General features: G+C 44.4%; 1 protein-coding gene across 1 annotated transcript in view; it reads right to left on the bottom strand.

The window, feature by feature from the left end:
- The window catches only part of ANKRD50 (ankyrin repeat domain 50), a 146,980-nt gene extending 127,532 nt beyond the window's left edge, over positions 1-19,448 (bottom strand). Inside the window, exons 1-2 of the mRNA XM_086962186.1 lie at positions 19,303-19,448; positions 15,898-17,170 (exon numbers count right to left, since the gene is read on the bottom strand). Coding sequence (XP_086818312.1) covers positions 15,898-16,397 — 500 coding nt within the window. The 5' untranslated portion in view covers positions 16,398-17,170; positions 19,303-19,448. The remainder of the gene's footprint in view (positions 1-15,897; positions 17,171-19,302) is intronic.
- Between the last annotated feature and the right edge of the window lie 295 nt (positions 19,449-19,743).

Below are 19,743 nucleotides of genomic sequence, written 5' to 3'. Positions count from 1 at the left end.
CAATATTATTTGTTATGGGGAGTGTCCCTAGAGCTTTTGGCCCCGGTGCCACTGCACCTGCTGCAAACAAATCAAACATAAGGAGATGATGGATGAAGCACTGAATCTTTTCATACACTCACCCCAATCACATTTCTGGGTTGAATCAATCATCGTTCTTTAGCTCACTTCGCCACCACAGTTCAGACCCAGCCATATGCAAATCAGTCTTGACCCTGTGTCTCATCGGAACAGTCCAGCCCAAAACTGGCAAGCAAGGTCTTCTCTGGTCCAGAAACAAGCATCCGGAGACTGGTTTCGGGGTAACACCCCTCATCAGCCAGGCTAGCTTCAATCCAGTGGCAAAGTGAGCAAGGGAGCCACATCTGGGCATACCCTGCCAACATAGGGTGAACAAAGCAAACTCAAAGAGATGACGGACGGAGCGCTGAAACTTTTCCGACACAGCCATATGCAAATCAGACTGGGGTGGCTTCAACCCAGATCTGGGTCTGAAAATTCACAACCCAATATAGACAGTTTTCACATTACAATTTGCTTCTATATTTGTATACACTTATAATGCATGAATTTTAATAATATTTAAATTTGTAACAGTTGGGGACCCCTGGGTAGGCCTCACAGACCCCACTGCTTTACACTGATAGAATCTGGTGAAGGTCAATTATTCTAAATATAGCTCAGACAGCTACACCAATCTCAGCACAACATACCAGCAAATTACATAAATCAGGTAAGTCGGAAAATATGTCCTTGCAAGCTGAGTGCAGGCACATAAGGAACATAAGAGGCACTTTTCATAGGTGCTTGTCAAAATCCGGGTTGTGTGCCCTCCTAAAAATACTCAATTGTTCATCGATAATCACTACTTTCCCAACCAATACCAAATAACACCGTATACAGTATCATTTTCATAGACACAAGGACAGGCCATGCAGAGGCGCGCTTTATCCATGAACGGTAAGGTTCACACAGACTGCCAGTAGATCGGGAGAGACCCGCCTTTATTCACATAGGGACTGAGAGTGGCTTGCACTAAGAATGCCCCAGAGAATGCATTCCATCATAGGGAAAGGCAACTGCGGAGAGGGAGGGTACACTGACGGAACAAGGGAGCATGCAAATCCACTACTCTAGACAAGCGAGCCAACAACAACGATTGGTGCCCGGAGGTCATGATGGGAGTCAGCAATAGAGGCAGAACTAGGGAGTTTCGGGATGGGATGAGGCGTGTTGTTGAGGGAAAGGAAAGCAATTCAGTCTCAAGGGGATGGATTCTATCCTAATATAGTAAGCGAGTCAAAGCTCCAGTCAGTCAAGTAACTGAACTAAGGAGAAAGAAGACTAGGGCGCAGTGAGCCCCAAGAGACAGCTTGCTTAAGTGGTTAATAAAAAGAGAGCCTGAAGTGGACAGACACTGACCACCGGAAGCACTACTTGGTCCAGGCTCCTAGGCAGGACGAAGACTCAGAAGCCCAGAAGGCAGACTGATGCTAGGAGGAGGCACTGACCTACAGGAATCAAGAAACGATAATGATGCGAGAGCCACATGGGAGCCAGCCAACGTTGTATGTACGTATGTATAGGCATTTATATAGCGCACTACTTACCCGGAGGGTCCCAAGGCGCTTCGACCGCTGCGAAACCCTTCCTGGCTTCCCTGAGAGATGGTCCCTTAATGGGTATCTCCAGGGTGAGACCAGGCATCCCCGGCGGTCTGGTGGGGCCGTTAGTGAGGATGAGGCAAGCTAATGCCCAGAGTTGCCGAGTGTGATCGCTGATCAGAGTGGGCACCGAGGCGAGAGAATTATCAAGTCCGCTGACTCTGGTCCAGAAACCTGCCGCGCCGGGAATCGAACCCTGGTCCCGGGCCGTCCTCTGCTCTCGGGTCTGCCGCCTCTAACCAGTGAGCCACACTACCTCACTAACCTAACTAACAACGTTATGTAACAGGTGGGCTTTATGTAACAGGTGGGCTCCAAGACCCATTTAAGATTTTTTAAAGATTGATTTTTTTTTTTAATACAAGCGATTTTGCAAAGTGAAACCTGAAAAAAATGGATATTACTGATAGTGGACAGTCTCGACAAAAAAACACCCTAGAATGATCATGTATATGTGGAAATGCGTCATCATGCGTTCACAAGTATGCATCAGGACACTACGGGAGCCCCAGCATGATAAAGTATGTGTGTGCATGTTTCACCATGCCCAAGTCATGATGCAGTAAGCTTTTTTTTAATTGCTATTCTAAGATGGCAAATGTATATCTTTCAGTGGTAAATTTAAATAAATATGGTTTACAACGATGTGAATTTACGGAATGGAGTAGCCTGGTAACAAACTCCAGCTACAAAGTCCACCTAAAAAGTTTTTAAAAATTAAATAAAAGGGCATAGAGGGGCGTGGAAGCAACAGAGGAGTAGAGTTTGAAGTAGCAGAGGTTAGAGGGAGTGAATTAACCCCATCGATAAGCAGCATTGGTGTCACAGATGTACAGGAGTATACCGGAGGGGAGCAAATTAACAAAAGAAATAACAAAAACTAAGTTTGCAGATCAGGAAGTGTGGCGAGCCAACGCGGAGCTATGGGGTTGGAATGTGAAGAAAGATGCGAGGAGAAAGAAAGGAAATACATACACTCCCATTGAATTCCATAGGGAAATTTCAGTTATTTGAATATAAACAGTGGAAGGATCCATATTATTCAATCAGAAGGATGGTAAAGAAAATACGGCCTAGTGAAGGGACAAATGCAACAAGAGGAAGGAAAACCTTCAAAATAAGAAGTAATTGACACTGGAGTCATCCAATTATAAGCAACAGAATGACCAAAAGGCCACTGTAAGTATCGGTTACTCTGCACAGTTGGTATTTTGACAGACAGCTAAATCTGCAAGTGGGCAAAACCTCAAAATAATTATTTCCCTTCAGGGTCCGTTAACATCGATTAAATCAAAGCTGAAATTGGGTGAAAAAGCCCTGCAAATCCTCAAGCGCATCTTCAGGCTTTATTTGGATAATCCATTTTAATAATGCTAAGAAGCAGCAAGTTTGCTGAGGGCTGCTAAATGGAATATAGAGATGTAATGCTCACTCACCAGTTAACACTTGAAATGCTTGTATATCCTAAGTGGTTACTCCATAGAAGTTAGAAAACAATTACGAGCGAGTGCATTTTTACTGCAAATTTAAATATGGCCGCTTTTAGAAGTATGCTTTGAAAAAAAAGGTATTTAATGGCTTTTCTGCTACTGCACTTCCCACTCTGCAAAAACATACTGCAGAGGGCGTTACAACATGATAACCTTCCAAAGTACAGCCTGGTGATTATTAATAGTTGGTTGCTCTTCAGGGACTCCCCCTAACTTCCATAAAAATATACTTTGGAGAGGTTGTAGGGGGTATGGCGAGTGATGTGTCTTTCTACTGCTCTAGACAGCCTGCGTTGTTCACCTTTTCTTTTAATACACACCCATTATTAAAGAGGTGTTTATGTTTGAAGCATAGCATTTCCTCTTTGTAATCCTCACTGCTCCTCTGCGTGCATTCTTTCATTGAGATTCTGCGCCTCCCTGGTATGTCAACTTCTTTCCTATCATCCAGTTTTCCTGTCAACAGTCTCAGAATCTGTGGGCACCTTTGAGCTGCACTTTGGGTATGTTCACTTCAAACAAGACAAGCTTAACGACTGCAAAAATCTAAATGAAGCGATGGCGTTTATTAACTCTGGCAGCATTCCATCACTTTCAGCTCATCTACTTCAATGCAGACAGGGACCAACCAAATGCATGTGCTTGGTCGCGCTCCAAAAGAGACAGTCAACCAGAAACTGTAAGCCCATGTCCCCTTCGCACAGGAACAGAAGACAGTTACTTTTTAAATGTTCTTATTAAATAACAGCACTATCTCTGTGTACTACACTAGACAAGTGCTTCCATGAGCCATCACCGAGATCACCAAACTGGTCATGCTGGGTCACGGCTCCCAAACAGGAAGTGAGGGCAGCCAAAATTCTTCGGAAGCCCCTCTACTAGGGGGGGGGCAGTGACCGAAAGTTCAAAACTGTGCTCGAGATCAACCCAGGCGTGATTGGCCTTTATGGTCCTAGTCAGTGACCTGCCGCTCGTGTCTATGGCACAGAGAAGAACCCACAGGCGTGCCTTTGCAAATTAGGCTGCTATTCCTGTCAGACCAAAAATAGATGGGTGGAAGCGATCGAGTCAATCTGAACTATTGGATGCACTTCTTGTCAACATCTTTAGATCATGTTTAGTATTACAGACAACCAACAACAATATGTAAATGAGGGAGCAGAGCGCCCCACCCCAAGAGGAAATCCAGTCTCACTACGAGGTTTCCAGACTGCTCACAGCTGTCCTCACATACCTGTGATGCCATGCGTTCACTATGTAATGCACCTGAGCACAGCGGATCTGCTATATTGAGCTCAAACGTCCTGATGGATGTGGCTGCCTTCAAAGTAATATAATTAGCTCAGGAACTTCTAAAGAAGTACTGGGCCTAATGGAAGAAATAACGTGTTCTTGTATGTGAATATTTTGACTATACAGTGTGCTTTACCAATGCTATTTGCCTCGTATACAATCAACCAAAATCCTGGTGCGTGCTTTGACTTGGTATAAAATTAAATTGTTTCAGAAGTTTTTCCTTCAACACGGCTGCCTGCAGTTGCTGCAAAGACAACGTGGGCTAGATGTGTTCTGAGGGAACTCTCGCCGCTCCTCCACAGCCACTTTGTTCCTCAGATAGCGCGCTGTGGCGCCTACGGACAGTGCAGAGTGGTCCTCTGACCACTAGAGGGAACCGTCTGCTGAACACGTCTGACGTGCCTCACTGCCCCAAGTTGGCCCTCGCTGTTAGTTTCACATCTTTTCATGGCCAACAGAGTGGTCAGCTTCTGCAGAGTTTAAAAGCCCCGTTTGCCTGGAGCGTGACACCCTATTTGGGCCTGTCTTTTCTCAGCACTCACTGCACTCAAGGTATCGGCCCAGGCAAGTCCAATTACCCCATAATTTGCATGGTGTGGGAGGTGTTCAGAGGTCCTGGTTCCTGTATTTGGTCCTCTGGGCTTGAATCTTGGGCTGTGAGGTACCCACCCTCTATATAACCTGCTTATATTAGCTGGGAACCCCAGAGCTTGCACTATTACCTACCTGTGCATTTTCTCTGCCTCCTTGATCAGGCGGATTGATGTAGAGGAGACCTATGCGGAGGACGATAGGATTATCTACCTACACATAGATTACCACTTCTGCGAGGTCATAGACGCTTACATTTCTAAGATTATTTTGCAGGCAGTGGCTGCCCGGAAGAGGAAAGTGCACTGCTTCAAACCCCTCCATGGGAGTAAAGACTATCCGGAGCTTGGACCTTTTTTACCTCAGGGTAGGAACTACACACACCGCCTCCCAAATGCAGAAGTGACAAAACCAGGCGTCAACCTGGGTGCCGTTGTAAGGCTATCCTGGAGGACTATTCTCAGTCCACACCACTGGACCCCCACAACCTAGCTCTTCGAGACTCCAACCCCTTGTCATTCGGGGCTACAAACCCCATCCCCTGCCCACCTCTCCCCAGGGGTTTAGAGTCACACTCTGGTTCCAATGCAGAGCCAGAGTCCGGTTCTGGGCGATGGCATCCTTCGTCCTGTGACACAGACAGGCACATTACTGGGGAGTACTTTCAAGGTGCCCTCTGACATGCCAGACCTGGAGGTCGACAATCATAAGAGCAGAATGCATTCACCCCTTCCTGAAGAGCAAGGTAGCACTCAGCTTTGAGATAGATAAACAGCAGGCTACCTTCCTATGGAAGTGCATGCGTGACCCCCAAGAAGGGGATTGACCAGTCCTGACAGGCTTGCTAGGATAAGCTTCTGGATTTTGCAGGCCCCTTGACCTGCATTCTGGATATGGCAGAGGACACAGTCGTCTGGGAAACTGATTCCCCCAAGGTTCTATCATGTTGGGCATAGCGGGCGGTCATCTTGAAGGGGAACACCAACTGTGCAATATCCACCTCTCTGAGACAGATTGCGCAGGTGATGGGGCTGTTGTCATCCTCCATGCAGGCCATTTTCCCAGGCCCTTTCATTATCTGGACCTCCAACGCTTGAAGGCCTCTCACATCAAGAAGGGCCTCACATATTCCCAAGTGGATCCTCACTTGGACGAGGCTCGGGAGGAGAGTCAGTGGTGGTTTGCTTATATGAAGGCATGGAATGGCCGGAGGATCTTCAGTTCGTTTCCCGACCTGGTGATAGAGCCCTACGCAAGTGGCACGGGCTGGGGCGGTAGGGGGGTGGGCAAGATGTGGGAACTTCACCACGGGAGGAATACTGTCCTCACAAGAAGACTCCATCAAGTGCCTGTATCAATGCTGTATCTTTCGCAAGATGGAAAATGTGGCGGGAGTGTGCTACATAAATCCCCTTGGGGAGTACCCAGACCAGGTATCTCGTGCATCTGGCACATAGTTTCTTAACTGTTTGGAGAATCAAGTCTTGGTGGTGGCAGGGCATCTCCCAGGGGTTTCCTATCAGGTATCAGATTGGCACTCCCAACACCTTTAGGCTGCGAGCCTCTGCCGTCTGCACCCCTCTGTGTTTCAGGCCTTTCACAACAGATGGGGCCAGTCTCGGATTTCTTTGCCTCTCGCTTGGACCACCAACTATTATTGTTCTACAGTTGGCATCCCGACCCAAAGGCAATGGCCACAGATGCCTTCCTTAAGGACTAGCAACCCAATCAATGATATATCTTCCCTCCATTCGTTATAATCATGTGCACCTCGACTCAGGTCAGGCATGACGGCGGGCCATCGTCTATGTGACTCCCACTCGGAAATCGCAAGTCTGGGATCCAGTTCTACAGGTACTTTCTTGGGATTCTCCAATCCTTCTACCCTAGTTTCTGAATCTCCTCAAGGATCTGGAGGGAAATCCCCATAATTTGGTCATTCAAGGATCTTTGTCGCTTATGGCTTAGAGGATTGCAGGGAAATTTGGAAAGTCCCAGGCCTTTCGCAGCAGGCTGCATCCCTAATCTCAAGAGCATAGGCTGACAGCACCATCACGCTCTACAAATCAGCGTGGTCTAGATTGCTGCGTTGGCATCACCAAAGACATCTGGATCCCGTGGGGAAAGACGCTGTCCACATTCTGAATTTCCTCACCTCCCTGGCATCTGAGGGACTTGCATATAGATATATCAATACTTTCAGGTCTGCAATTTTCTGAGAGCCACTCACCAGTCGGTGACCATCTAGTTGGTGACATCCTCTGGTGCGGAAACTATTGAGAGGCATCCGCCTACCCCTTCCACCGGAACCCAGATATTCTGTCCCATGGGATCTAAAAAAAACCCTTAACATGTTCTTGTCCTGACGATCCAGCAAATACCTCTCGTGGAAGGAGCTTTCGGCTAAACTGGCCCCCTTCTCGGTTTGTTCTCATGTCAATGAGTCAACGTAAGGGCACTGGACCTAACTGGTTGAGCTTTTACCCTGGACAGGGTTACTTTCCATAGCTCATGACGTACAAAATGTAATTCTTGTGTGATTACTTACCACTCCTTTCCAGATTTCCCAAAACTATGCATTGTAAGGTCCATAAAGAGCTATGAGACTATGGCCGCAGACATCCACCCATGTGGAGTGAGACAGCTCCTGAAAGCTCTGAGGGGACCCTTCTGGGCAGTCTCTTCACCTACCATCGCAAGATGGGCTTGATGGGTCTTGCAAGAAGCTGGAATAGATTTCAAACTGTTATATCACTCTGTCAGAGGGTCTATGGAGTTAAAGGCGTTCTCCCTCAGAGTCCGTTTAGAAAATAGCATCAACACAGAGGACTGATACTCGGACTCTACTTAAAAAAGGTTCTACATCAAACCAGTCCCAACTATAGCTTCGCTGGTTGTGGATAAGCTTTACACCTGGGTAATCCTCGCCTCCAGTCGAGACATAGAATGAAAAATGTCATAGCTATTGTAAAAGAAAATTTCAATTCTATTAAGGGCACCGAGGCGAAGATTAACCTGCCCAGTATTATATAATCCTGCCCTAACAAATGAGAACTACGTATGAGAATGTATGCTTTAATCAGTGGAGATTAACATTGTACAAAGAGTTTGCCTGAATTGTGATGATGCAGACTCCTTATGGTTGTATTTTGTAAGCATATTCCGGATATGGGTTCATACATCTCTGCTCATTTTTCCCTAGGATTGGATGGGTTGAAATGGGATTAAAGATATCACAATCCAGCTGCAAACGCAGGAAGAAAGAGGTGGTACAACAGCATCAAGGGAGTATGGAGATGCCATGGATTCAAATGACTGGACAGTGCTAATGTTTGAACAGTAACTTATTCCCCAATGGTTCTGGGAAATGAAGTCTTGTTTTCTATAATGGCTGCTGTTAATTGAGTGGAGATGGAACAGCAAAACCCTTGCCTCCGTGTTCTTAATAAAACTGAAATATTCCATTAATATAGCTAGGAAAATTTTCATTGGCCCTAACATGGACAAGATAATTATTCTTTGAAAGCCCAATCACATATTTTTGTGATCGGGTTTGTGTGACCCTAACATCACATAGAAACTGCAGACAAAACGCGGAAGTAACACTTTCACATCCATTAAAAAAAAAAAGTGTGCATACTTTCAAACTACCTTAAGACAGAGGACACAATTAATTCACCAGTGAACGGGCAGGCAGAGCTCAAATAAAAATATTTGCTATTTTGTCATTTCCTTGTTCTCTCCTCAATAGGTCAAGTCAAACAATTTTCAGTCCACACTCGGCAACCTAGCAGCCCCTCATAATTTCCAGTCCACACACTTTGCAACCTAGTAGCCCCTGATAATTTCAAATGAACCTGCTATTCCCACCCATGTCCATCTACCTAACAATAAACCCTTCCAAAGACTCAACAGAAACACCACCACAGGTAAACTCCCATCTCACAACTCTCTAACTGCAACATTTAACCCTCACACTAATCCTCCATGCTATAATCAAACTCTGCAGCTCTACACATCATGTACCTTACCAATCCATGTTGTGCCTCATCAGATTGCAACAGCCCACAGATAATCCAATCAAAACTCACTTCCACGCAAGCACCTATCCCAGTGAAACAACCCATTAATGTGCTCTCAAAATGCGGTGTGAACTTTTCTTCTCCAAAAACGTAAAGCAGCACAAAACCAATTTCCTCGTCTCTAGCAATCTGTCAATCTGCTTCAATCAAAAAATACACATAATGCCTCTGTAAAACAAACATCCCTTAGCTTCAACTAGAACTACATAAACACTATAGCACAACCATACAACCATCTTTCCCCCTCGCCCTCATGCTCAGTCAACCATCTGAAACTTTCAACATAGTCAACTGCAGAAGCCTTTTTAACAGAGAGCACTCCACTGTTGCTCATTCTCCCACCTTTACTGATCCTACACTGTGTCATGGTGTGTAATCGTGTGCACCAACCAGCAACCTGTGACATCCTATGCCCCTGTGTGTTGTCCCCCCTCATCTTCTAGCTCAAACAGAGGAAATCCTCTCTTACTTTGGCTTTTCCTTCACAGACACGCAAGCTCTCTTGCTCTGCCCTACTGTAACCCCGGGGACTGGAGCAAATAAACAGTCAAACTGCAATCAAACAATGGATGGCCATATGCTTCTTGACTGTAAAACCTCTAAGACCAGAATAATTTATTTCACCTCTACTCCACCATCTACACATTAATTTTTTAACCAAACTACTTACATAACCCTAGTTTGCATTCATGCTTATGTGTGGCAATCTCCACCCCCTCGTGTAGTATTTCCTGTCAAAAAAGCTCAAACGAGTATAAGTAAAACAACATTTATTTTTAATAAAGAGGAAATGTACAGAACACCAAAGTAAGTGCAATGTTCTTTTGCGCTGACTAATGCAACGTACGTCATCTGTGTTGTGGGCAATTACATTACGGTAAACATGACACAAATGTCTGCATTTAAAGTGTTCAAATGCAGTGCAAGTGTTAAAGTTTGACATGCCATTTAATCTCAAATACGACAGAGGCAGATTTCCATTGGATGCAATGACAACAAAGATTGATTCATTGAGAAATTAACAATATTTTGCTTGGGTGGAACATGTTTCCACAGCATGAATTACTTTTTTCCACCTTCTAAACTGGCCAATTTTATCTGCAGAAACAAATTCAAAACACAATTGTAATGCGTCTGTCCTATTTAGTAACAAATTAGCTGAAATACAAACTAAGTTGTCTATTCTTACATGGGTAATTATTGAATGCTGTTACTTACAGAACACAAAATGAGTTATGTGACTGTATGACCTAGGTCTTTTGACATTATGGTGTAGACAACCTAAAGATTTTGGAACTCGGGAGCTAGCAACCAAGCACAGTGGTTCTGTGTAAAAAGTCTGAGGAACCAAAGACACTGGCATCAGATCAGCCATTTCTGGTCTTGTCTAGTATACTCTATTTTAAATCCCATAGCAAAATGTTTTTTTTAAGTAGATAGAATGACAACAGGTTACTTTTTGTGCGGTGATTATTATATTAATAGAGCGTGGTTCATACCAAACGTTACTCTGGCCGTGGATTCAACTTTCGAGACCCAGTGAACAGATTACTATATGGGGAAGATTAAGATGAAAATAGATTGGCTCTCGTTATCCTGTGGAAAGCTAAATGTTCTGAACCACCAAGCAGAGAACAACATTCAAGAGGTGGATAGATAGTCTGACAGGGTAAAAAGGTAAGCCTGTGGAGTCAAAGGATGATGGAGAGGGAATCTTCAAAGTGTTGATGATATTGCAGATTAAATTGGGAGTACGCCCTAACACTGGTTATGAGAAACAGGGGTCTGGTCTAAGACAACACAAGTAGGCTATATTTACTACTTGCTTATGTTAAGAAAGATGAAATGTGTAGTCTTTTTTCACCTACACGTCACTGAAAGGCAATTTCAGGATGCAGTACATGAAGTACAAATAAACTAGGTGTGAATGCTGCAGAGAAAAAGAGTGAAGGCAACGGAAATGTCAGGACTACATTTATTTTATTACCTGATGGTTTAAGTGGCATCTATGCAGGCTGCATCTCAATGTCTAACATGTTTGGTTCTTTTTGTCTTCGAGCACTATCGAGTTCACTGTTTACAAAGATTTCCAGAAACCTTGTAGTTGCAATCATTTAGTTTATTCCGTGTCCCAAGATCTAGTGGGCCACAATTTTATCCCACACTGTTTCTGGTTCTCCATTGCAGATACAATGTTGCCAGTGATGCCAGTCTGCAATCATTAAGGTTGTATCAAATATCCTAGGTGTGTTTTTCAGGTCTTGAGAATCGACAACATTTTGCCAGCTACCCTCAGGTACAGTAGGAACAATATGACTGCAAGGTAAGGGGTGTGGTCATTTCATTTATGGGATTGAATAACCTAGCAGCCTCATGATGGGGTAGTTCAGGTTCTTTTTCAGTACCTTTTAACAAAGGTATGTGCTTAGTTATGGGCGTGGGACGCCAGGATATATAGTCTGGGGTCAATGACAAGTTGTCATGGTTATTTTGTTCTCTGCACAAGTAGGCCAACCCACTCAGCACATTCCCTTTGGCTGACAGTTTACAGTATCACGGTATGGATCGGTTGATTGGCTACTGCTAAGGCAAGGTTTTGCAACCTTATGCAGAAGTTGTTGAAACTTGTATATACAAGTCATTAATTTAAAGCCCTTACAATTATGGCAAGCACCCAAAGGAAATGCAGCAAGCTTTGAACTTAGCTCTAATTACTCACAGTGGATACTGTATAAAAGCAGGTTGCTAAATTTTACAATTTGGGGCTTTTTAAAATGGTCCTAGAATGCTCCATGATAGCATGCATACATGTGAAAGCAAGATTGGAGATAGTTTGTTTCCAAAATAAAGTACACACATAAAATTGTGCAACTTCGAAAAAGGTTTTGCTAGACCATTGCGCAGCTTTACATTCTGTTTCCCCATGACATCGTTTTTAATAAAATGTGTCCGATACATGCCTATATTAAAAAAAATTTTTTTTACTAAGAATCGGTGTTAAACAATTGGCTGACATTAAAATAAATTAGGGGCCTAGTAAGAAAAATGCACCTGAAGTTATATATCCTTGAATTAGAAAGATTTAGGCTTTTCAGGTATTCCCAAGTGTTTGTAAAAGTAGATCCGAAAATCATATATCTAGCAAAGTTTTGTGAGTTCAACGGTCTCATGAGCAAATATACACATGAATATTTGCTCACATGAAAACCTGCTGAGCAATTGCAAATACACTTTACATACACATCCTATGTTCCCACCCTCGAAAAAGGGGAGGGGCGTGAACAAAAAAATGTAAGCTCTTTTGAAACTTCAAAAACACAAAACAAAAAGGCCCACGATAAAACTGGCTTGCTTCTCCAACTAGACACCACGACAGGGTATTTGCTTGTGCATCAGCAAGCAGACATTTCTTCTTGACCTTATCAGGAGTTACTGTGAATTCAGTGGTTGAATTTGAGTGCAGCGCTGTACAGCCTACAGTTTGGTCTACCTATCCAGCTGCTTCTCGGGAATTTATTTAGCTGTTTTTGAAAAGCGCGAATTATCCTGAGATAAAGTGAAGGCCGTGACTTACAAATCTCCAGAAAGGACCTTCAAACACTCCCTTCTTGATGTACCTATCCACGAAGTCCTCTCCAATTTATCAAAATTGATTGGCTGAGACACTTACATGTTATCTCTTTCCTTGCCCGACTGCCCAATCCTAGAATATACATTTTCCACTGCTTTCGTTTACTTAGACACTCAAATTTACTTCGTTACAAGCTAGAACATTTGTGGACTCTATAAGAATTCTGCAACAGACTTTTGAGGTTCAATAACCTTAAGGTACGAGCCAAAGAGCATTCAGACGTTAAATGCCACAGGCTAATGTGAGCTGATAAAGCAATCTGGAAAGCATTGCAGAAGAACACACTAGAGTTATGTGACAAGGCTAGGCCATGCATGCATTAGTAAGTAAACAATTTCACAGAAAAAGGAAGTATGGTTTTAACTTTAAAGGAAAACAACACACGAGTAATATGTGCACAACCTCCGTGGAGACGTTTGCACCTGTGACAGCATGATTTCTGACAGGTGTTTCAAAACAGAAAGGCTTGGCAGACTGTAAATAAGGAGTATTAGCTACCAAAATGGCTAGGCAAAGCTTACGAGTTGAATAAATTACAACTATTTTACAAAACTTCTGTGGAACAGGACCAGTGTATTTTTTTTAATGTGTTTATGGAAAGTTCAGAATCACTGCATACTTGGAGTATTGTGAACATCAGACCTCTGAATACATCCTTCCATCAAGGAAAGTCAAGTCCCACGCCATGATCCTGCAAAGAAAACTTGCGTTTCTAGAATACGAATGGTGCATGAATTGTCATAACTTATTTCATTGCTTTTATGTTTCCTGCACATTGATCGGGCATCCAATAAATGGAAATTTAAGTTCTAAACAGAGATGGCCCACACTTACAAGCACTTTGCGTCGGGATTGCATTACTTTTTTTTATGTAACCCCAATACAAAGTGTAGTGGTGGTATTTGCAATCCAACACAAACCATGATTTGTAGTGGATTGAAACCAAAAGCAACACAAAGCTGCACAATGTGCTGCCTAATGATACTTTGAAGCAATGGGGCGTTCAATGGGCGGTGAATGGGCTTTACCATGCAACGATCATGGGTTTTGACACAAATCCCATCTAAAAGGAACTGTAGACATGGATTTGCGACAAAACTCTGTGCCTCGAGGCAGGACTGAAAAGTGGAAATGTTTTCATATCTCCTGGTTTTCCTCTCCAAGCATGAGTGCTGCATGCTACTGCACACATACAACGTGGGAAACACCTTAAACCATAGTTTTTGTAATGAAAGGGAGGCCTTCCAATAAAAAAAGTATTATTACAACGCAGTCACCATTGCACTGTGACGCAAGGGTGCCTTCACTGGCGCATAGCAGCCGAAGTAAGTTGGAGCCTGGAGAGAGCAGCACATCGCCACACCTTAGTAGATAAGGCGCTGTTCTGCTCTCTCCTGCTCTCATACCTTAGCAACTTTACTTGATGTGTTGCATGATTTTTTTTATATCTGGGCCCATCTATTCTCAGAATGATTTGAAGGCAAGAGAACAGATAAAGCAGCAGAACTGTAAGGTCGTTTGTTATTGTCGGTAAGGATTAGTGGCACATCATTCTGCTGCATCAGAAGCTGTCAAATTATTAGGATGGGGCGCACCGAATACCGGAAGGCAGCACGTGTTTGTTGCACAGCTGGAAAGCACTAAAGAGTGAAGAGCACAATCCGGGGGATATGGTTAGCAAGGTGAGCTAATGCAATCTCAGTCACAATCAACCAGATCATGGTTACTACCTTAAATACAGCAGCAGTAACACATTGGTCAGAGCAAAACTAGTTTCTGCATTACTCAAAACAGACTGCATTTCATTCCCGAGACTAATGTACAGCTACATTGAAATAAATGTTATACAAGCAGCGTAAACCCTCAACTTTCAGTGAAGAATTCTAATTACCTATTTAAAATGTGAAGCGTGGGCTTTGATAAAAGTCTTGGCACACGTGCAACCACAGAAAACTGCTGACACTGTATTTACAACAGGGAATCCGCCCTTGCAAAAACGACTTGCAAGATCAATAGAATTCATCACAAGAGCCACTAAACACGAGAGTAACCATAAAATCACTTTGAACAACAAAACCACTGCTTTAAATGAGTTAGCCTGGGTGAGTCATGATTTGCTTTTAATGCCAAGGCCTCAAAGAGCTTTGGGATGTACTGGAGTCAGAAGGTTCTCGGGTTAACGCAAGGGGAGAAGCATAAGTGACCTTTCCAGTCGTCGACACCCCACCCCCTAAGATTATTACATTCTTACACTCCATTGTTGTCGGTTCGACTTTAAGAGAACACCTTGCCCACCCGGAGCAGCACACACTCGCCAGCAACATACAAATATTACCCTACTTGTTCAAGAAAATAGAGTGGGAACTCGCTGACCACTGCATTCATCAAACAGCCAGTCATATGACTCAGTCTCTTGCGGATTGGGGTTTACAAACACAGTGGAGTTGTTTAACAGAATTTCAGAAGACTGTCAGACACGGCTTGTAAAGAAACAAATTCAAAAGTAGGCATCAGTCAAGGTGTGGTTCAGCTCACATAATAGTGGAAATAGTTCTATTCACCCACGGCTATGCATTACGACATACATCATGGGAAATTTTTGATAAAATCACCATCCAAACCAATTACATACGACTTACGCCATTAAGATGTCTTGGAAGCCAATTTAGCCTATTTAATTATGTAGAAACTGGATAAGAAAACCTGCATTGGCGATGTCTAATGGTCTGGTCTTGGCAAGCAAGCAAAATTTATTTTGTTTATGCATTTATCTGTATAGCAAACATTGCCACTTTATTTTGCATATTGCATAACATTAAAAAAAATGTAAAAAAAAAAAAAAAAAGGAGTGACCTGAAGTGCACTACTTTAAGGGAGCTCTGCCATGTGATCAAGCAAAATGCTGCCACTCGCAGTGCAAGAGAGCAAATGGGTGAAATGTACTGACCCACTGCAACATGGGTACGATGAGGCGGGCAAAGTGAAATATGAAAAACACCTGAACAGACCAATGAATGAGAGCGCTGAACCCCCTGTATTCATTCATATTAGTAGGTAATGGCAAAAAAGCTTTCAGGTCAAAAGGTTGAACGCTGCATGCAAGGCAAATCTTGCACTATTATAACAGGGAAGCCATACTGCACCTTTTAAATGCCTCCGATGCATTCCTCTCACATTCCCCAGGTTGCAGGAGACTTTGAACGGCTGGGTCTTTTAGCTTCTCCTCATAACCAGACATGAGCCCGCTTTTGCTGATCTGAGCCACCAGTCCCCGAATGAAGCCTCCAAGGCACAGTGTATCAGAGTCTTGGGCCCTGCAGAAATGGAAGGCTAGCGCCTGCCGATGGAATCCCCTTTGCAAGCCAGCTGGTGAGCTAGGCCACAACAACTCCGTGATGAGCGCCGTCTTACCACTCCCAGGTCCCCCAACCAAAAGCACCCCCCAACCCGCCCCTTTCCCAGAAGGGGCGGTAGTAGCATTGTTCCCAGAAAGAGACCCAGGAGATGGATCCACACCCGCACTGCTACAGCAGATGTTTTTTTCCTGGAGGCAGTGCTGAAGTTTGTGGAACACCCACTCTCTACAGTAAAAATGTTTTCCATGCAGCAAACTTGTTTGAGCCATTTTACCGTGCTCTTTCATTCCTGAGCTTCTTCATCAGTAGCTGAAAGCACGGTCAGCACCTTTGATCAAAGCAGCTTCAACTGTAGGTCTCAAGGCCAGTCTCGATTTAGCTCAGCGTGGATCCGCCAAGTAAGCATCACTTTCCAGCAATCTGACACGAATGTCAATTTTCCAGCTCCTTTCCATGACTGGATCTGTGTTTCCACTCACAGGCTGCATTGCGAGCAAGGCGCTGCATGATGCAGCTCATCTGATGAGATGGCAAAGGGCTGTCTGCCTCCCAGGCCTGGTAATGATATTCATATGGCCGAAAACGTCTAAGTCCCACGACTACATCTGATTTCCATATTTCTTTGCAAGGTTCCAGCATGCAGAGGAGACAATACATCTGGAAAAAATCAAGCCACATTCAGTGTTCAATGACTGCCTCTTCAAACTTAGGTTTAGTTTGGGTTTTACGGTTATATTCCATAATGTTATGGACTAGAGATGCACATGGTTTCTTTATTATTCCAAAAATTAAGGTTTTCAATACGTCAGGGTTACACTGTAAAGCAGCAAACAGATGCATATGAGCCGATTCCCAAAGTCGCTTTTAAGCACATGCACAAGCAACAAGGATCTCCAAATTTAGTTTTTCTTAGATGGCAGGGTACATGTGGAAGCACTAGCACCGTCGTAATCCAAAAGAAATCAGATCACATTTTGCCAGATCACATTTTTACTCCACCAGTCCATAGATTACACAGTTTGTAGTCCATCCGGGAGGGGTGCGAATCTAAAGCGAATTGCTGAAAAATAAAGAAACATGTTTAGGTCAACGCCCAACAAAAATGAACTGCAACACTGACATTGAAAATTGTGTGAAATCCCAAATGTTATACTTTCCACCCATGTGGAGCTGCCAGATCTTTGTGATCCCAGCCTTGTTCCCCATTCCAAGCTCACATTTCACATGAGGCATACTTAATGGATTTGTTTCCGGTTGCTTATTTTTCTCATCCTGCCTGTGTGGTTAGTGGTTACCGTGTGGGATAATTAGCCACATAGACATCCGCACTGAAAATATAAAGAAAGCTAAAGATGGAAGTTTCTGCTGGCTCATCTGGTTAACCAGTTTGGCAAGGCGGGCTCAACTGTCTCCTCTGGCAAGGACAATACGGCTACCAGGTGATGCAGACTGCTACACAAGAAGTTAGGAACAGTTGAAACATATTCTAGATTACATTATCGGTAACTTCCAAAATCTGATTGTTCCACATGTATAGTTATACATATGACCACGTATAAAACAATGACTAGATAGAGAATGTGCTTTTAATTTACGGGTGGCATTGTAAATATAACATGCCCATATATATTTTCAAAGTAGCCCTTGGCTGGTGTCTTTAGTGTTACACCTGGTCTGTAATGTTTCACTGGCGCACAGGCAACATAAACAATATGATTTAAATGCATGTGGTCCAGGTTTCAGGACATGCAACGTATCAGAACAAAGCTGAGCACCGGACGAAACAAGTCCTGACCACCCCCTTTAACACTTGCTTACCATACTGGCCCCGACTTGCATTTCGTTTTAAGAACAAACAATGACGTAAGGATTTACTATGGACTATGGTTGCCCATTTAAGACAGATCAAACTCAGTACATTATGTTCAAATAACATTCTAGAAAACCGTAACGCTAAACGGACCCGTTGTCCGCTCTCACTTCATTATTACATGCTGAAATAGCGGTCCATAATCATGCAGAGCACAAGACGCAGATCTAAACACGCACTTTGATTTTCACGCTTTTCTTTAAAAGTGACAGTAACCGTATTCAGTTACAGAGCTGGACGAGTCGTCACAGGGGTGACTCCGACAGACTGCAGGTTTGCCGGAGCGGAGTCATTTCACATGAGTGAACACATGCACGGAAGGCCGGGCGGCTGGCTAAGTCTGTCTGTGATGTTTTGCACTGTCATTCAATCGGGACGACTCAGTTTTTTTGTTTTCATTGTCAGATGTTGGACTTCGAATTCAATGACAAACCGCGAGTGGCCAATGCGGCCCCTCCCCCTGCAACCACACAGCACAGTGGCACGGCCAGCCGACCTTGTCCTCACACCCTCTCTAGAGCAAACAGGCGTGACAAGGAGGGGAGGGGGGCGAAGTAGCAAGGGGAGGAGCTCTCGCTACTGAGAAGAGTGTCGCGGGCTGTGTGGGTGTGAAAGGCTAGTAGTGTTTGTTTTTGGTCATTGGGCAGCGTGTGGGCCTCCTGGAACACTATTATTGTGACAGTTGATGTCTGACAGTGAGGAAAGACCCAGTGTCTGGAGGTACTGAGGTGGGCGAAGAGGTGTTTTGAGATGCTGGAATGTCGGTTTTCTGTGAACGTCGGGTGAATGGTACAGTATCTGGGGTAGGGCGACAGGTGTGAGTTTTATGGGGTACATGTGGGGTCAAAGTTTGTGGGTATAGAAACTATAGCGTTTAAGGGTTCTGTGGTGTCAGTGTTTGGATTGCGTGGCAGTGTCTGCAGCTCTAGCTGGTGTGGTATGGTGTCGTGCTTGGGGTGGTAGTGCCGTTGGCTGTGGCGAGGTTCAACGATTAGGGAGGTGTGATGGTGAGGTTTGGGCTGCAAGGGTGGGTTGCTGCATGCGGTGGTGATGCCCCAGCGTGCATTGTCAACGGCTCCACACCCCTAACTGCCACAGCATTTGGGGTTCTGTGCCAGCGATCCTGCAAGAGGCTGAACGTTAGAAAGCAGAAGGTGGAAAGATAGGTATGGTTCCTGGCACAATTCAGGAGGTCTCTGCTGACACTCGCCGGAAAAAAAACATAAGCAGTGAAAAAGGAGAAGTAGAGTTTGCTTACCCTAAATAACAGCCCCGTGTGATCTCCTGCCTTTACCCCTGATCGATATTAAGCCCATCCCTACCTGCATCCAAGGTTCATCCGTGCTGCTGCTTGTTCCACCGCTAGCGCCCAACACTCTCCTGGCCAGCCGCCTGCTTGGTGGCGGAGGCGCCGCCGGTCTGCGTGCTGCCTGCAGCTGAGCTCCGTCTGCGCCGCACCCCCTGCCCTGGGGTCCGCCCAGACTCTCTCCGTTCCGCCCCGGCTCTCTCCGATCCGCCCTTGCAGCAGTGGCACCGCCTCCTCAGGGAAGTGCTCCGCCTCCAAGCGTCTTCACAGCCAACGCGTTGTCTCTTTCCCTGCCCAACATGGTGGCTACCTGACTGTTCTAAAAGCGTATTTCCCCGTTTAAAATAAAGGGAAACTATTCTTTTACTTAGGAACGGTGTGTAATTTGCTGTCATAAAATAAAAACACGCAATGTTTTTTTTTCTTTCAAAAGCAAAAGTGCGAATCGTAAACCAAG

This window comes from Lissotriton vulgaris, chromosome 3_1, assembly GCF_964263255.1.
Source record: "Lissotriton vulgaris chromosome 3_1, aLisVul1.2, whole genome shotgun sequence".
NCBI lineage: Eukaryota > Metazoa > Chordata > Amphibia > Caudata > Salamandridae > Lissotriton > Lissotriton vulgaris.
Note: the sequence above shows the minus strand (reverse complement) of the source record. Positions and strands in the feature narration are given on the sequence as shown.